The sequence below is a fragment of the Dasypus novemcinctus genome, chromosome 14, assembly GCF_030445035.2.
Source record: "Dasypus novemcinctus isolate mDasNov1 chromosome 14, mDasNov1.1.hap2, whole genome shotgun sequence".
In the NCBI taxonomy this organism is placed as follows: domain Eukaryota; kingdom Metazoa; phylum Chordata; class Mammalia; order Cingulata; family Dasypodidae; genus Dasypus; species Dasypus novemcinctus.
In genome coordinates, this window is record NC_080686.1 from 8,448,537 (window position 1) to 8,466,190 (window position 17,654).

Genomic DNA, 17,654 nt, shown 5'->3' on the forward strand with positions numbered 1-17,654 from the left:
GGTGGACGGGGATAAGGGTGATGTTAAAACCTTCATGGATTTTTTAGATACAGGTGCCAAAGGTGCAAATATTCCAGGGCTCTGCAGAGAAATCAATACAGTCAATAACAAAAGACATTCCTACTGATGGTATGGTTTGGTTCATGAAGGAAACCATGAAAATATATAGAACATTGGGAAGTGGAGGTGGTTTAAACCAATGGGTGCCCCCTTCCCATATGGGAGGGCTTAGGTTCAGGTCCTGGTGCCTCCTAAAAAGATGAGTACACAATGAATGGACACAGAGAGCAGAAAATGAGTGCAAACAACGATGGGGGAGAATAAATAAAATACATTTTTAATTTAAAAAAAACATATAGGACATGAATTTTATCAGACAAAAACTCACAAACATATACTCAATATGGAACAGCTATTCTCTTGCATAATGTGGCAGCTGAAATGACTATTGTACTGAGGAGAAACATATTTGAAAAAGTGTTCAGATATTCAACTGAACTATCATCTGATCTAGAAAGCTAATTTACAGCAAAAGTGCCCCAGCATTAGGCACATATCCACCCACTTGTGATGGGGTGAGAGGACACGGGAACAGACAACTAAAATAACTACATTCTCTCTTCTTGACAAATTTTACTTTATTACAAGTTTTCTCTTAAATTCTTTCCTAAATTTTAATGGCAATATTAAACAGTATTTTAAAAGTAGCCTGTTTATGAATATATGACTACACTTCTAATATGTATTTTCATCCATGTTCGTTTCATCCTTGCCATGATATAACACAATAGTTAAGTCATAATTTTGTGTTCCAAATGTTTGAATTAGCATTCAAAGTGCTTTTCTGATTTATTCCAATCTTAGTGCTTAGAATTACAAAGCTACATAGAATGTGGCCAACATAGTACATATTCAGAAAAAATAACTTGTTCCTACCTATATGAAAATACTAACCTACTGAATTAATCTCTTCCGTATTTCTTCATACAAAAACTCATCATTTGGTATACCCATGCCACTTCTATTTTCTCTAATCCCCCAAGTGCAACAGCAAAGACCAACAAGGATGGATGGTCCAATAATGAGGCCTTGATACTGATGGCTATGCTTATGAGCCTGTAAGCCTGAAATATGAGCTAGGCCTAGAGCTGCAGGGTGCCTAAGAGTTATCTCCTGAGAGCCTCCATGTTGCTCAAATGTGGCCACTCTCTAAGCCAAACTAAGCATGTAAATATATTATCTTCCCCCCAGTGTGGGACAAGACTCCTGGGGATGAGCCTCCCTGGCACCAAGGGATTACTACCAATCAATAACTGGTGATGCAATTAGAAAGAGACCTTGAATGAAAGGGCCAGCTCAGACCAGCAGAATACCTCAGCCTACATGTTGGATCAAATGTTAAAAACTGCCTTTTGACCTTGAATAAAAGGGGGAAATGGCAAGGACAAATGAGTTTATATGGCTAAGAGTCTTCCAAAAAGAGTAGGGAGGCCATCAGAGGGGTCGCACTTACACACAACTCAGCAGGACTCCAGGAAAAGCCAAAGTATATAAACCCTAGGTACTGGTTCTCCTGAAGGCTACAGAGATCCACAGGGTATATGGTCATGGCAGATGAATGTGAGTGTGATGGAGCTGGACTCAGATGTGACTTTGCTACGCATGCCTCTTCTGTCACTTTTACTGAACCTGTGGTTGGCACTAGAGATGGCGTATACTCTGGTAACTTGAACCTCTGCACTGCCCATGTGCCAGCTGGGCCCTGAGTCTCAGAAGAGTTGTGACTCCTATTCTCTGGTTCATTGGATTTACCAAGGTCAGCTAAAAGGGAGGTGAAGATGGTCCACCACAACACCAGGGAATCAAGAGAGCCTACAACTACAAGCAGAGGAACTGCATCCATCATCCGTGTGGAATCTAAGCCTCTTCTTGATAAAGAGGTGGAGTGGACATCATTATCCTAGGATCCACAGAAAGGAGGAATAAAATATGGATTAGAGTGGACTTACTGATATTCTACTATAAAACTATCGTGACTAGTAATAGAAGTAATTGCAGTATTGAGGTGGAGAAAGTGGCCACAGTATTTCCTGAGGGCAGGGAGAAGGAAGATATGTGATGTGGGGCATTTGTGGGACTTTGAGTTGTCCTAAATGATATTGCAGGGTCAGATGTTGGACTTTATATATCCTGCCATAACCCACTGAATGTACTGGGGGAGTGTGAACTACAGGGGAAATTATTATCTATGTGGTACAGCAGTGGTCCAAAATGTGTTCAGTGAGTGCAGTGAGTGTGCCACAATAATGGGGGGAGGTTGTTGGTGTGGGAAGAGTGGGGTGGCGGTATACAAGAACCTCTTACATATTTTATGTAATATTTTTTCATGATGTATATATATTCAAAAAAATAGAATTTACAAAAATGATGCAGTGGGGGGGGTGGGAAGTGGGTTATGTGGGAACCTCTTATGTTTATGTTTTTTAATATAACGTTCTTTGTGATCTATTAACTTTAATGAAAAAAATAAACTATTTCTTACATCATTGCAATAGTAAGTCCTGTTTAAACTTCTTGACTCTTTGCTGAATTTTTTCCTAAAGGTGTATAAAGCATTTTATGTTTCACTATGAATTTTCTGATGTGAAGTCCAGCTGAAGAGGTTCCTAAATTGATTTTAGCATTGTTGTTTCCTCTCATAATAAAATTATATTAATGCTAAGAAACAAGTGAAAACTGAAGACATGTCTTCAGTCATGACACTAGAGTTTTCTACTCTGTGGATTCTCACTTACCCTACAATACATGTTGTAGGAATAAATGATTTCATGTGATTTTTCATGAATAACATCTCCTGTGTGAATTATCTGGTTTTCCTTCAAGGGGTTTCATTCTCTGGTAATGACTTATCTCTTTATCAGCTGGAACATTTCTTTATATTTATATTATGAAATCTCTCACATTATATATTACCAGACCACCTATTAGTTTTTTGCTACATTAGTGACACTTATATTCATTCTCTCCAGTATGAATTGGTCTAAATTGATGTAGTCAGGATGACTTAGGGCTCTACCAGACTGACTTCAGTGTTTCAAGTATGTGAGTTCTCTAGTATATTTAAAGGTTATGTAAAGGGCTGAAATCTCTTCCACATCCAAAAGTTATAGTACATATACTCTGATAAAATCTAAGGCAGAACATTGACTGAAGCAGTTCACATATATGGCATTCATAGGGTTTCTCTTGAGATTGAGATCATTCCAATTATATAAGGTCACAAAATGAACAAAAATTACCCAAATAGATGATATTCTTATGGTATCTCTCCAGTGTAAGTTTTCTTGTATTGTCCAAAGGCAGAACAAATGAACACTTTCCCACATAGAAGACATTCACAAATAGTATTTCCAGAATAACTTCTCTCATGTTGTCTCAGGTAAGAAAAATGAGTGAAGGATTTCTAAAATAGATGACATTCATAGGGTTTGTCTCAAGTGTGAGTCCTCATGTGTCCTCTAAGGGTAGAAGAATGGATGAAAGCTTTCCCACATAGATGGCATTTATAAGATTTCTCTCCAGCGTGAGTTCTCTCATGTTTTCTCAGGGGAGAAGAATGAGTGAAGGATTTCCCACATGAAAAACATTCATAGGGTTTCTCACCAGTGTGAGACCTCTCATGATATCTAAGGCTAGAATAATGGGTGAAGGATTTCCCACATGAAGGACATTCATGGGGTTTCTCACCAGTATGATGAGTCTTCTCATGATATCTAAGGCTAGAGTAATGGATGAAAGATTTCCCACATGGATGACATTCATAGGGTTTCTCACCAGTATGATGAGTCCTCTCATGATATCTAAGGCTAGAATAATGGATGAAAGATTTCCCACATGGATGACATTCATAGGGTTTCTCACCAGTATGATGAGTCCTCTCATGATATCTAAGGCTAGAATAATGGATAAAAGATTTCCCACATGGATGACATTCATAGGGCTTCTTTCCAGTATGAGTGCTCTCATGTTTAAGGGAAAAACAAGTGGTTTTCCCACATGGATGGAATTCATAAGGTTTCTCTCCAGTGTGATTTCTCTCGTGTTTTCTCAGGCAAGAAGACTGAGTGAAGGATTTCCCACATTGATGACATTCATAAGGTTTCTCTCCTGTGTGAGTTCTCCCATGTTGTCTAAGGGCAGAACAACGCGTGAAGGCTCTCCCACAGAGATGACATTCATAGGGTTTCTCTCCTGTGTGAGTTCTCTCATGTTGTCTAAGGGCAGAACTACGAGTGAAGGCTTTCCCACAGAGATGACATTCATAGGGTTTCTCTCCTGTGTGAGTTCTCTCATGTTCTCTCAGTGTAAAACTTCGAGTGAAGGCTTTCCCACAGAGATGACATTTGTAGGGTTTCTCTCCAGGGTGAGCCCTCTCATGTACTGTCAGGTCAGAACGTTGATTGTAGGCGTTCCCAAATAAGTCACATTCATATGGTTTCTCTCTGATGTGAGTTCCATTCCACTGTATAAAGCAAGAGCTTTCAATATATGATTTATCAACCACATCATAATCATGTGATTTATTTCTATTGAGAATTTCCTTCTGTTGACTAAAAGATGACAGCTCATGGAGATCTTTACCAAACAAATTTCTGAAATTCCTTTCATTGGGAGTTAACATATGTTGAGTCACTCTGGATCTGTGAGTGAAGTTTTCAGGCAATTCACTACATGTAAGGCCATTCTTTCCACTATGAGTTTTCTGTTTCTAGGAAGAGATGAGAGACCGTAAAAGATTTTTCGATAAATATTTACTCATACAAATATGAAATCTAGATTAGTAATTCACTGACAGTCTCCAGTTAAAATTTCCCATGGTAGTTAATTACCTTATTTTCTTTCATACTTAGAGGTCTTCCCTTTTGTAGCAACCCAACTGCAGAGCTATCTCATCAATATTGAAGGCCTTATAATGTTTCAAAGAATAGGTATATTATCCATGTTTATGCAATTATGTTTTTATAAAATCCTAGGTTATATTTTCTTTTTCAAGTTAATTTTTGCCAAAATTCAAACTATCACAGACTTTTTGGATTAGCACTTAAAGGCAACATACGACAGTTAAGTGACTGTTCTTACTTTTTTATTTATTCCCTCCCAGGTATCGATGTGGAAGACCATGGATCACACCCGTGAAGCTTACCAATGGCATGGTCATAGACGTGTCTCTACTGCAGATATGCTGCATGGATAACATTTCTGGCTTTTTAAGACCATTTTCCATACCTGAAAAAATTGAAGAAAATAGTTCATTGCTAGACTAGCATTCTGGATAATAAAATGTTCAAAAGTCCAACACAGTCTTATAATTTCTTCTAATATGACATTAATTTGGGAAAAATATCAAATTAAGGAATTATCTAGGCTGTAGAAAACTTCATACAACATTGGCAATTAGAAAAAATTTTTCAATATTGATGCAGAAGAAAAAATTTTACAAAGATGTTTGGGAAGTAAAAGAGGGAAAATCTCAAAGAGGAGGACCAGGAAAGGGCCATTAAACAAAGTTAAAATCCAATAGTGCATCATTTCTTTTTTGCCAAAGACACAGATACTTGAATACAGATGAATAAGTAAATAGAATAATAACAATAGTTGAGGGATATTTCCCCAATAACGACACCTACATTTCAGAAAATATAACTCAAATAAATCTTTAGTTGATATTTTTAAGAAACTACTGATTCACTGACCTGGCTCATTGTTCCTGTGATTCACAGGTTCCTAAAAACTCACCTGAATTTTGGTCTTGGAAAACTCCATTTCCTTCTTTACACAGTTCCTCTCCTTGCTCAAAGTGGGAAAGTATATCTGATTTACAGACCGGATGTCCTGGGTGTGGGAAAAATATAGAGAAGTTAAACTCCTGTGCAGTGAACAGTAAATTATCATCAAGTCCAGGAAAGGTGATCACTTTGGCTTCCTAGGCAGCATAAGTAAATATGAAATGTGTTGGCTTGAACAATAGAAGTTTATTAGCTTATGGTTTAAAGGCTGGGAAAATGTCTAAATGAAGACATCATTAAGGAAATTATTTCACCCCAGGACATTTGTGGCCTTCTGCAACTACTGTTTGTTGACTGTTGGTCATTAGCTTGTGGCATAGCAAGGCACATGACAGTTTCTCATGGTTTATTCTCTATGAAGTTTATTGAATTTCACCTTACTTCTGATAGCCTTTTTTCTTACTGTCTGAATTTTATTCTTAAAAAGGACCTAGGTATTAGGATTTAGTCCTATCCTGATTGAGGAAGGACACACCTTAACTGAGGTAATGTCAGCAAAATGTCCTACTTATAGTAGGTTCACACTAAGAGGAATGGAGATTTTCTGTGGCACGTGCAGTTTCAAACTAACACACTCCACCTTCTATTCTCAAAAAAGATATATTGTTTTTATAGACAAACAAAATTCACTCCATCACAATATCCCAAAAGCCTTAAGTCATTTCAGAAAAAATGATTTGCATAATGCCTAATCAAAATTGGTTATGATTGCTCTGAATGCTGGCACAATTATTATGTCTCTGGATAAGTGAAATTTAGAGAAGTTATTTGCTTCCAATATATAAAGGAGGCACGTTCAAAGGGTAAATATTTCCATTCCGATAAGGAGAAAGTGAAAGGATATCAGGGGCCAGAAATCCCAAACAAGTGCAATACCCTGCAGGTATACGCCATTAAATTTCAAGGTCTGAGAACAATTAATTGAATCATGTTCTGTGCTTTGGGAATGATGTAGTGGCAGATCCACCCATTCCAAGAGCTTGTGCATCCTCCATGCACTCTCCAAACCCTTACTAGGTCTGCCTTCAATCTGATGTCAGAACTCAGTTTTGCCAAGTTCTCTGCCACTTGAAAACAAGGATTGCCTTTCCTCCAATTTCCTATAACACATTCATCATTTCATCCTCAGTTCTTATAAGTACCTTTAGCATGCATATTTCTACCAACATCTCTTCAAAGCAATCCAGCCCTTTTCTATCAAGCACCTCCCAATTCTTCCATCCTTTACCCATTATCCAATTCCATAGTCATTTCCACATTTTAGATATTTATAATAGCAGGTGCCCACTCTCCTGGTACCAATATTTGAGTTAGATTCTTAGGCTGCTTAAGCAAATACTAAGAAATGAATTGGCTGAAACAAGAGAAATTTATTAGCTTATGTTTTGAAAATGTTAAAATCAAGGCAACACTTTCTCCCCAAGACTAGCATTTTGGGGCTGGCTGCTGACAAGCCTTGGTCCTTGTATCCATGACAGGGTACACAGTGGCATCTTCTGGTCTTCCCTGCTGTGTTGTATAGATTTGAGCTTCTTACTTCCTCTGGCTATGTCACTCTAAATTTTATTCCCTTGTAAAGGACTCCAGTAATAGAAAAAAGTCCCATCTTGTATGAAGTGGGACAAACCTTAAATAATACAACCTCATCAAAAAGTCCAATGCAAAGTGGATTCATATACATAAGAATAAGTTAGATTTAAGAACCTGTTTTTCTGCAGTACATACAGCTTCAAACCACTGCAATGACCAAAGAAGAATAAGGTATACACTGAAGGTCATCCAAGCGAAAAGTAACTGGAACACTAACTACTGGTAATTTCTCACCATCAAAGTGTTAACTCTTGATCTTATGTCCAAATACTGAGGATAGTTGTTGATGCCTAAGTTGCACAGAGAGACTGCAGAACCCTCTATATTCTTGAACATGTTTGTCAAATATTTAATTATTTTCTTAAAAGAATACAATAACATAAGTTTCCCAGAAGAATTTGATGTGGAAAAGAATATGTCTGTTGTTTTTACTACTATAATCTGAATCCAAACGAAGTCCTCTAGAGCAGAATAATTATTTGGGAATATTTAATCCACTTATTTAATCTTTCAGGAAATGTTCACTGAATTCCGAACACAGCTATGAATACTGGATATTAAGTAGAAGAAAAACATCAAATTTGCATTTAAGGACATTACATTTTAGTGGGGTGAAAAACTAGATGTAACTAAGAAGTAAAGAAATAAATTTAGATAGTTGTATATGTTATAAAACAGTGTAAAATAAAATATGTCTATAAAGTATAAATAAAATATAAAAGAATATAGGTAAATGGGTGTGGCTCAAGCAGTTGGGCACCTGCCTACCACATGGGAGGTCTGGGGTTCAGGTCCCGGTGCATGCTAAAGACAAGCAAAACAGAGAGCTGACATGATGGGCCGGTGTAGTGAGTTGATGCAGCAGGGTGGCGTGGTGAGGTGACACACCAAGATGATGCACTGAGATGACGCCATAAGAGACACAACAAGCAGGGAGATGTGGCTCAAGTGAATGGGCACCTCCCTTCCACATGGTCACAGGTTCAGTTTCTGGTGCCTTCTAAAAACGGAAAACGAGGAGACACAGAGCACACAACGAACAGACACAGAGAGCAGACAGTGAGCACAAATGAGGAGGGGGTAATAATAAAAAAAGAATATAAAACAATATACAGGAACTGACAGGTAAATTTGAGACTTACCCACTGAGATCAGATGACCAATATTCTCGAGTACCACATCTCTGAACAACTTTCTCTGGGATATTCCCAGCAGGGCCCACTCTTCCTGGGTGAAGTCTATAACTATATCTTTCAAGTTTACTAACTCCTGAAAACATCACAGACACAAAGTTCAGAAACAATAAGCACTACCAATGCCCACAGTAGGATGTGTGAGAGGACAGAACTAAGGAGTTGATGATAGTTAATTGAAACTCAAACTGTATGAGTTTCAAGTCTGATCATTCGTAGTACTGAATAGTCATCTGCCTTTCACACACACACCCTGAATATTTAAAATTGCATATAAGAGAACATCATTAAGACATATAACAAAAATTTCTGAATAAATTGGCCATTATAATTTCCAGATGGTGATATACTATTTATATGTGAGCATTCATAACTAAAACACCCTTTTCCATGAAAATTCATGAAAATTAAGACTCATTACAAGCATGCAATATCTATGATTTGTCACTTTTATACCTTAACTAAGGTTAGATTATTACCCCCAGAGGACTTCAGTCTCCTCTCCTCTATGAAATCATTTAATATCCTGTTACAAGTTTTGAAAGAGGCAATAAGCTAATATAAAAAGTACTTCCTAACTAAACATGTCATAGGTATATTATTCAGTGGAATGCAAAGTCCAACATTCTACAGAACTAAAAAAGTATCATATAGAACTTGGAATTATTACATTCTGCCCCATTCCACTCTACATAACTCAGGTGTTCATCGTAACATATGTACAGACAGTCCAGTAGTATACACCGCAAAGCCCTGAGAATGTTGTCCTTGAGGATGGTCCTGATCATTCCAGGGGTAAGAGAACTTTCAAAACTCAACATTCCTTGGGATTTCCAAATACCCATTTCATTGTTTCTCTGGTATCTTCACCACCTCTGTATGTTCAAGAGTACAAAAAGCCTCTTGATCCATTCTGGTCTCTCCAATTCTTCAACTATTTTCACAGGGTCATATATTTTAGAAATAATACTTCTTATATTTACATCCACTTATGAAAGTAAATGATTGAATAAGGTATCTAAAAAAATTGGAAATCAGGCAATTGAGGCCTGATTTTAGTTACCTTTTTTCAGAAGTTTTCAAAATGTGCAAATCTATATGAATATTTTAAGAAATTAAAAGTGGGGAAAACATTCTCTTCTATTACCTAAGCCCCACTTTCATTCCTCTCAACAATGCACCTTACCACCTATAAAATTGGATGGATAGCACTCATCTGTAGAAACATGAGCCACCCAACTAACTGTAAAACTTCTGCTCTCACTCATCTCTATCACCTATGTTCACTCCATGCCAAAGCCAAATGGAGGCATGAACATGACAAATGACTGAATTATTTCTCCAATGAGGAGCCTTAATGGAGTCTGGAATAAACATGTGTAATGTGGGAAAGGAGATTACTTATTGATCAACCCCTAACCTACCATCACCATACCAGAGGCCTAGATGAACTTAACTGCAGCTCAGATCCTTAAATATCACATAAAAGAGATTAGAATACCCATGCCAATATGAGAAACCTACCTGTCTGCTGACAATGCATGTGCAATTTCAGTACAAAGAATTCCCTACTCACCAGTGGTAGCATTGTCAATAGCTCAGCTGACAAAAGTCTTCCTCAGGGTTTTCACTCAAAATCAGATAAGCACTAGGTGAACAAAGCTGAGAATGGAGAAAGAAGCTATGAGACTCTGGTCTTGTCCCCAATTTCCAGACCCAACTCTCAGGAATCCCAACCCTTCCCCTGGAAGTACCCTAGGCACAATCAACAGGGACATGAAGTGTGCACCAAGAGAAATAGGGGAGGACTCTCCTCTCCCTGGGAAAAGAGTAAGAAAGTCTTGGCTCTTCTGGGTAATGAAGAAGATATAAGCATCTTCACTGAGCTGTAAGAACATGAAAATCATTGAGTTTTCTATATTCACTACCCCAAGGTGTCCAGAGATTTTTAACACCCTCCCATATTTCAAAATATTTTCCTCCACCTACAGAGAAACCACTCTAGAATGTCTCAGATATGACTATTCCTGGCTTATGAAACATCCATCTGAGCCCACTGGATACTCACTCCCTTCTTCCTTTACCTTGTACCTTCCCTTCTGTGTACACTTACCTTAAATCATCTTGGTTTTTCCATATGGCATGTCTAACAATATCACTCTCTCAACACCGAGTTTGAGATCTTCTCTCGCTAACTTGATCATCACCCATAATACTGAAAAATGTATCATATTATAGGGTTTATCAATTCAGAGTCTTGCTCCTTTGGAGAGGTCAGTGGCTCCCATCGTGTAAAACTAGTGCTGAAAATCCCATGCATCAGAAAGTAGTAGAAGTACATGGGTCATACTGTCTCAACATCCCCAGAGACTAGGAGGCTCAAATAATATAGAATGAAGAATATGGGAGAAAATGTATTTCCTCAATATTATATTCTGCGGCAACTAACATCTTATCCTTTATTACTTATCCTCAGCTGTAACAATCTTGCACTACACAATTTATAGATGTAAAGGTTCTATATTGTTAATTCTCCCCTAAAATACTCTTAATAAGTACATGCATTTCATAGATTATATTGTGAGAAACAGAAATCAGATAAACTTACTCATTTGTACCTGACCCCAGAAAAACAATGGTTGTATTACATGTGATTGGAAATTTACTTATTTGGTTATTTAATCCTCAAATTAACCTTGCTAAGTCCAACTTCCCTATTTAATAAGTAAAATGAACAGAGGCTCAGAAATCTTTAGTAATGTTAAAAATCCTGTGGCTAGCAAAAGTGAGAGTTTTCATTTTTTCTGCCTCTCTGCCCAGTTCAAATTCCTTAAGATACACCTGGGTTTTATCAGGAATGTCAGTTTTCATTTTGATAAGCAGAATCCCCACCCTATTGTCAAAATTTCTTCATATAATTTGCTTACACAATTATGCCACCTTCCCTGGTTTCCTACCAAACAGGTAGCGTCACAGAATTGAAGCCACTATCCAAACATCAGCCTCTAATTCCCCTGATGTTTACCATCCAATATAATGGACACTTACTCATTGCAATAGATACTGAGGGGAAGCTGATTTGGTTTAACTGATAGAGCATTCACCTTCCATATGGGAGGTCCAGGGTTCAAACCCAGGGCCTGCCTGATTCATGTGGTGTGCTGGCCCACATGCAGTGGTGATGCTCCCAAGGAGTGACATGCCATGCAGGAGTGTCCCCCGCACAGGAGAAACCCACACGCAAGGAGAGCTGCCCCACACGCAAAAAGCACACCCTTCACAGGAGAGGCACCACACACATGGGGCGCTGATGCAACAAAAGAGACACAGATTCACAGTGCCACTGACAAGAACGCAAGGGTGGAAGTGGACATGGCTCAACTGATAGATCACCTGCCTACCATATTTAAGGGCCCAGGGTTCGATACCCAGGGCCTCCTGATCCATGTGGTGCGCTGGCCCATGCGCAGAGCTGCCTCGTGCAAAGAATGCCATGCCACACAGGTGCGACCCCACATGGGAGTGCTCCATGTACAAGGAATGTGTTCTGCAAGGAGAGCTGCACCATGTGAAAAAAAGCTAAGCCCGCTCAGGTGCCACACACTCAGAAAGCTGGTGCAGCAAGATGATGTAACAAAAAAGAGACACAGTTTCCTGGTTTCACCAAGGGTGCAAGCGGACACAGAAGAACACACAGCAGTAGACACAGAGAGCAGACAACGGGGTGGGGGGATGAGGGGGGTGGAGAAATAAAATAAATCTTTAAAAAAATGCAAGTGGACACAGAAGAACACACAGCAAATGGTCGCAGAGAGCAGACATCAGGTGGGGGGACAGGGGAGAAAAATTTTTTTAAATGTTAAAAAAAATAGATACTGAGAATATTTCTCAGGTCCTACTAAGTATTTACCGTAAATGTTTCCAATAGGAGTGACCTGAATTACCTGCGGTGTCCATGACTGCATGGACAGAGAACGTGACTAAGGTGATCCAGGTCAAAACAGAGTCCATTTTCCTTCACGTTACTCTTTTAATTTGTCATTATACATTTATTTATTTATCTGTCCCTTCTACTGGTATAATTACAAAAAATATTCTCTGAATGTTTCAGGCATATTTCTCTATAAAATACTAATGAATTACTACTTCAGAGGAACTGTTTGTCCACAGTAACCTACTCTGACCTCAGATGGCCTGGGCCTGCATGCCTGCAGTCAAATTCAACAATTGCATTCTGATTAACAAACTCATTTACAACATAAATAAGGACTACACCTTGTGGTTAAAATTCTCTTCCTTACCACAACCCAACCAGACCAAAAATGTAAGGACACTAAGACTGATTGCTCACGCTTTCACTATGTACCAGTGCTCAGCTTCTTTCTAGAAAAAGGATCATTTGTTTGAAGGACCCTCTTTTTATGCAGTTGATAGTATCAAAAGGCCCGTAACCCAGAAGACAAATCTTGAGTAATTCAAATGACAGTGAAGACACATCACTCAGGGCATAACTTCTTTAATAGTCTTTACCCTCAAATTAGATAAATTATGTAGATTACAAAGATCCCTTTGTAATTAAGGGAAACAAATTGGGTTTTTTAATTCCTTTTAAAACCCTCAATATCAACCTTCATTTCTTTTCCAAGAGGTTTCATTATTTTGTGAATTTGTGCTGGGCAAGTATTCTAGAATAAGAAAATCCCTGCTACTCTTCATTCCTAAGAGGAATTATAATCTACTAACATTCTCTCAGGATATAGGGATAGTGTATTCTATATAAGTAGAAATGTTTGGGATGCATATATATATTCAAAGAAAAATATTTTCATTGTTTTGATATGTGCATACTTTACTACTTAGCAAAGGAAATAACATTCTATGTCTCTTCATGTCAAATTTTGTGGATGTTCCAAGAACTCTAAAAACTATAAACCTCAAAATATTAGGAACTCCCAGAATAATCTAATTTCATTATTTGTTTCCCTATGAAAAGGATGTACACTATTTTCTTTTATTACAATCCAATCAGGATCATGTACTGCATTTAATTATCACTGTCTTTTACTCTCTCTTTTTTTTTAAGTTGTGGAAACATACATACAACATAAACTTTCCCATCTCAAACAGAACTCAGTGAGGTTAATCACATACAAAATGTTTTGCTACCATTAATAAAATTCATTACCAGAGCTTCCCAATCACCCTAAACAAATTCTTACAGGTAGTATTATATTTAAACATTGCCACAATGAACATGTTTCAGACTTATTTTGACATATAGAAGAAAAATTATTTCAAACACAAAATGTATTTTCATTTTAGGTACAGGCATTTGATTAATGTTTATCGTTTTCATTTTCAATTCACTCTCCTGAAATTTTTAAAGTTGTATTTCGTATTTTATTACCATGCATTTTAGGAAATTAATGACTCCATTTTCATGGTTTCCATATATAGTCCTTTGAGATTATAGGCTAGTCATACAATATTTTGAGGCAAGAGATATTATATTTTTGTCAGAAATGAGTCTATTGCAGATCAACAATGAGGTAGGTTTCTCCAAGGGTATGAAATTATACTAGCAAATGACAGGTCTGGATCTGTGGCATTTAAAAACTTAATTAGAAGAAATCAGTTAAGAAAAAAAATTCTTTGCATAAATAAACTAGAACTATTTCACTTTGGGAAATAGAAAATTCCTAGAAATGCAGACCTTTTATACCAAAAATTGCTGAGAAGTTTTATTACCCAAGTCCTTGAGGACAGACAAGGTCATTTATACCTTCTGAAAGTCCATCTAGGGCGTGGAGGTAGCTTAGTGGTTGACCGCCTGCCTCCCATGTACAAGGTCCTGGGTTCAATCCGCAGTACCTCCAAAAGAAAAAGTCTATCCATGTGACTGATGAGGAAATTCTGAAATATTCCAGTGGAGAATTTCATATTCAGGTACATATAAGATTTAGACTGGAATGTGTATGTGCTATAAAATTAAAGAAGATATTTGAGGTCAAAGAAATAAACAATAATACCCAGATAGAGAAGTAGAAGAAAAGGAAGGGCTTAGATGAAATCAGGCAGAGTTCAAGTAATTAAAGTTTCAGAAAGGGACTGCAAATATTCACAAATAGGAGCCTGAGAAAGCCCATTTTGTGAACTAGTACACCAGAACAGAGAGAAATTCTAAAGGAAGGGACATGGGAAGTTTGTTGAAGAATATTGTCAGATGAAGAGGCATTCAGTGGATTCACTGAGTTGGAGAGAACCAGACTCTCAAGGTTAGTGGATTAAGGGGAAGACAGTTGAAAACATATCAGAGTGCATTGAGGAAAAAATGGGAAAAAGTTAAAATCTAAGTACATACCATAAAGTATATGATTTATTGACTTCTCAGTAAAAATTGAAATTTATATTGGAATGGATCTCAAGAATCTCTTTTTATTTTTTGGTCATTTTTTATTGTCTTTTTTTTTTTTTTTAGATACATAGATCACACAAAATGTTACATTAAAAAATATAAGATGTTCCCATATACCTTCACTCCCCATCCCAACCACTCCTCCCACCTCAACAGCCTCTTTCATTAGTGTGGCACATTCATTGCATTTGATGAATACATTTTGGAATATTGATACACAGCATGGATTATAGTTTACATTTTAGTTTACACTCTCTCCCATTTCATTTAGTGGATTATGGTAGGATATATATTGTATCCTGCCTCTGTCCCTGCAATATCATTCAGGGCAACTCCAAGTCTCGAACAGGCCCCAATATCACTCCTCTTTTTCCCTCTCCCTGCCTCCAGCAACTCTCATGGCTATTGTCTCCACATCAATGATAGTTTCTCCCATTGCAAGAGGAACAATAATTCTATAGTAGAATACAAGTAAGTCCACTCTAATCCATATTTTATTTTTACATCCTTAGGACCCTGGGATGGAGATGTCCACTCCAACTCTAAATCCAGAAGGGGTTTAAATCCCACTTGGCTGATGGATGGGATTCTCCTGCTTACAGTGTTAGATGGTCTTGGTTCCCTGGTGTGGTGGATGACCATCCTCTCCTCCCTGTTAGCTGACCCAGGTAAGTCCAATGAACTGGAGTAGACGTTCAAACTCTGCTGAGGCTCAGGGAGCAGCTTATGGACAGTCCAGAGATTTAAGGTTCAACCTTAGCGCCAACCACAGGCTGAGTTTCACACTACAACTGAGTGAGTGCCTCAGCACTCATCCCATTGCTGGGAATTGTCACACTCCCCAATGAAGCAGCAACAACCCCCCAAGTGCAAGGGCAAAGACCAGTGAAGAAGGATGGTCCAATGATGGGCCTTTGATATTAATGTGTATGCTTATGAACCTGTGTGCCTGAAATTTCAACTAGGCATAGAGCTGCAGGGTACCTAAGAGTTACCTCCTGAGAGCCTCCATATTGCTCAAATGCAATCACTCCAAACCAAACTCAGCATGAGACATGACTCCTGGGGATGAGCCTCCCTGGTGCAAAGGCATTACTACCAAGCCCCACCTGGTGATGCAACTAGAAAAAGACCTTGAATAAAAGAGAGAAATGGTAAAGACAAGAGTTTATATTGTAGTGGAAGCAGAGATGATGCAGTGATCATTACTGAAGGGTAGGATGCAGTAATTTTCTGAGAAGGAAGATTCGTAATGACCGGCCAGGCCCAGTGGACTCCTGTCCAAAAAGCCAAGCCCAAAGTAGGGGGCTTTAGGTTATTTTTATACAAGACACGCGGGATGGGGTAAGGAAAGGTTTAGGGATCAAAAAACTTTCTTTGTTAGTTTTTTAAGGTTTAGGGGTTTGTTTGAATACCAGCTAAGGTTGAATTAACAGATCACCCACATTCCAGGTAAGCTTGAATTAATATATCGCCCACATTCCAGGTAAATTTGAATTAACATACTGCCCACATTCCGTCTGGATATAAATTTGAATACATGTTCAGTCTACAGTCTTCCTCAATATTCAAAAGCCTGTAGGGTCTATAAAGCTTAATTGGCTTTCCAGAAACTAGGCAAACTTGGATACAGAATTAGATACATTTGAATTCATGCAAAGGGCATATTATATACCCCTTTGATGCCAGCTTAGTTTGTTAAGCTTTGGCATCACTAGTTTTGGAGATGGGGTGGGTGGCTGTCTGTGTTTTTACTGCATTATTTACTCGAGTTATTATTAAGGAAAGGAAACAGGGAAGTATGATGAGAGCATGAGAGGAGTTTCAAGCTGTTCACCATCTCAACTGGTCATTTTTCCCATTTATTTCTTCAGGAGGGCTTAATGAAAAAGTCTTTGGGAATATATGGGACTTTTTGTCGCTTTTGGAGGAAGTCTTCTTCCAAGTGGTGGAAACTTGGGGAGATTTCTTGCTAGGTTCCAGATCTGTCTACCGATTTCCTATCTTACTACCCTGCCCTATTTTTTTCTTTAGAGACTTTACACCTTTAATCATAAATGGGGTGCTGAAGGGAGATGATCTTTTTTCTATAGCTACTTCCTGCTGATCAGGGGCTGTCGGCCCTACTTGGCAACGTGTGAAACGCTCTTGCTATTTTTATCTTGGTCGAAGGAAGATGGATCTGGCATCCTGGGTGAAGCTGGATGAAGTTTTCATATGGCTAAGATGTTGATTCTGGAAGAAACAAACTTAATTAGAATTTTGAGAATATATGGTCCCACTAACTGGACCACAGAAGGAGAAAAGGACATGTGCCTGTAAGGCAGCATTTTCCTGAAGTTGGTGGGAAACAATATTTTTTTCTTTGAGTTATTTTATGCTGTTGGGTAACTTCAGAGAGAAATTGCAGTAGACAATGGGTTTAGATTTAAATTCTTAACACCAATTCCTATGGTAGAGGAGAGGAATGAGAAGAGACATTTCTCTTTTCAGTTAAGCTAAAGGAGATGAAAAGAGGCAAGGTTTTTAAAGGGAAGTACGGTTTGTCTTTTTCCTAGGATTAGGCATTTGGGCTAGAGTTAGAGGAAACAGCTTTGTTTTTTGAAGAAG

The 17,654-nt window shown here is 38.1% G+C and overlaps 1 protein-coding gene across 4 annotated transcripts in view; it reads right to left on the bottom strand.

Annotated features, from left to right (window-relative positions):
• Positions 1-316: 316 nt before the first annotated feature.
• Positions 317-17,654, bottom strand: part of LOC131273239 (zinc finger protein 596-like) — a 41,131-nt gene continuing 23,793 nt past the window's right edge. For 2 of the 4 annotated variants that reach the window (XM_058275503.2, XM_058275505.2), the window contains exons 2-6: positions 10,206-10,291; positions 8,579-8,705; positions 5,797-5,892; positions 5,204-5,286; positions 317-4,768 (exon numbers count right to left, since the gene is read on the bottom strand). In XM_058275503.2, the coding sequence (XP_058131486.1) occupies positions 3,494-4,768; positions 5,204-5,286; positions 5,797-5,892; positions 8,579-8,705; positions 10,206-10,217 (1,593 nt within the window). In that variant the 5' untranslated portion in view covers positions 10,218-10,291 and the 3' untranslated portion in view covers positions 317-3,493. Of the gene's footprint in view, positions 4,769-5,203; positions 5,287-5,796; positions 5,893-8,578; positions 8,706-10,205; positions 10,292-16,039; positions 16,178-17,654 lie in introns of all 4 variants that reach the window. The other 2 variants (XR_011645612.1, XM_071207809.1) reach the window with 2 other exon arrangements.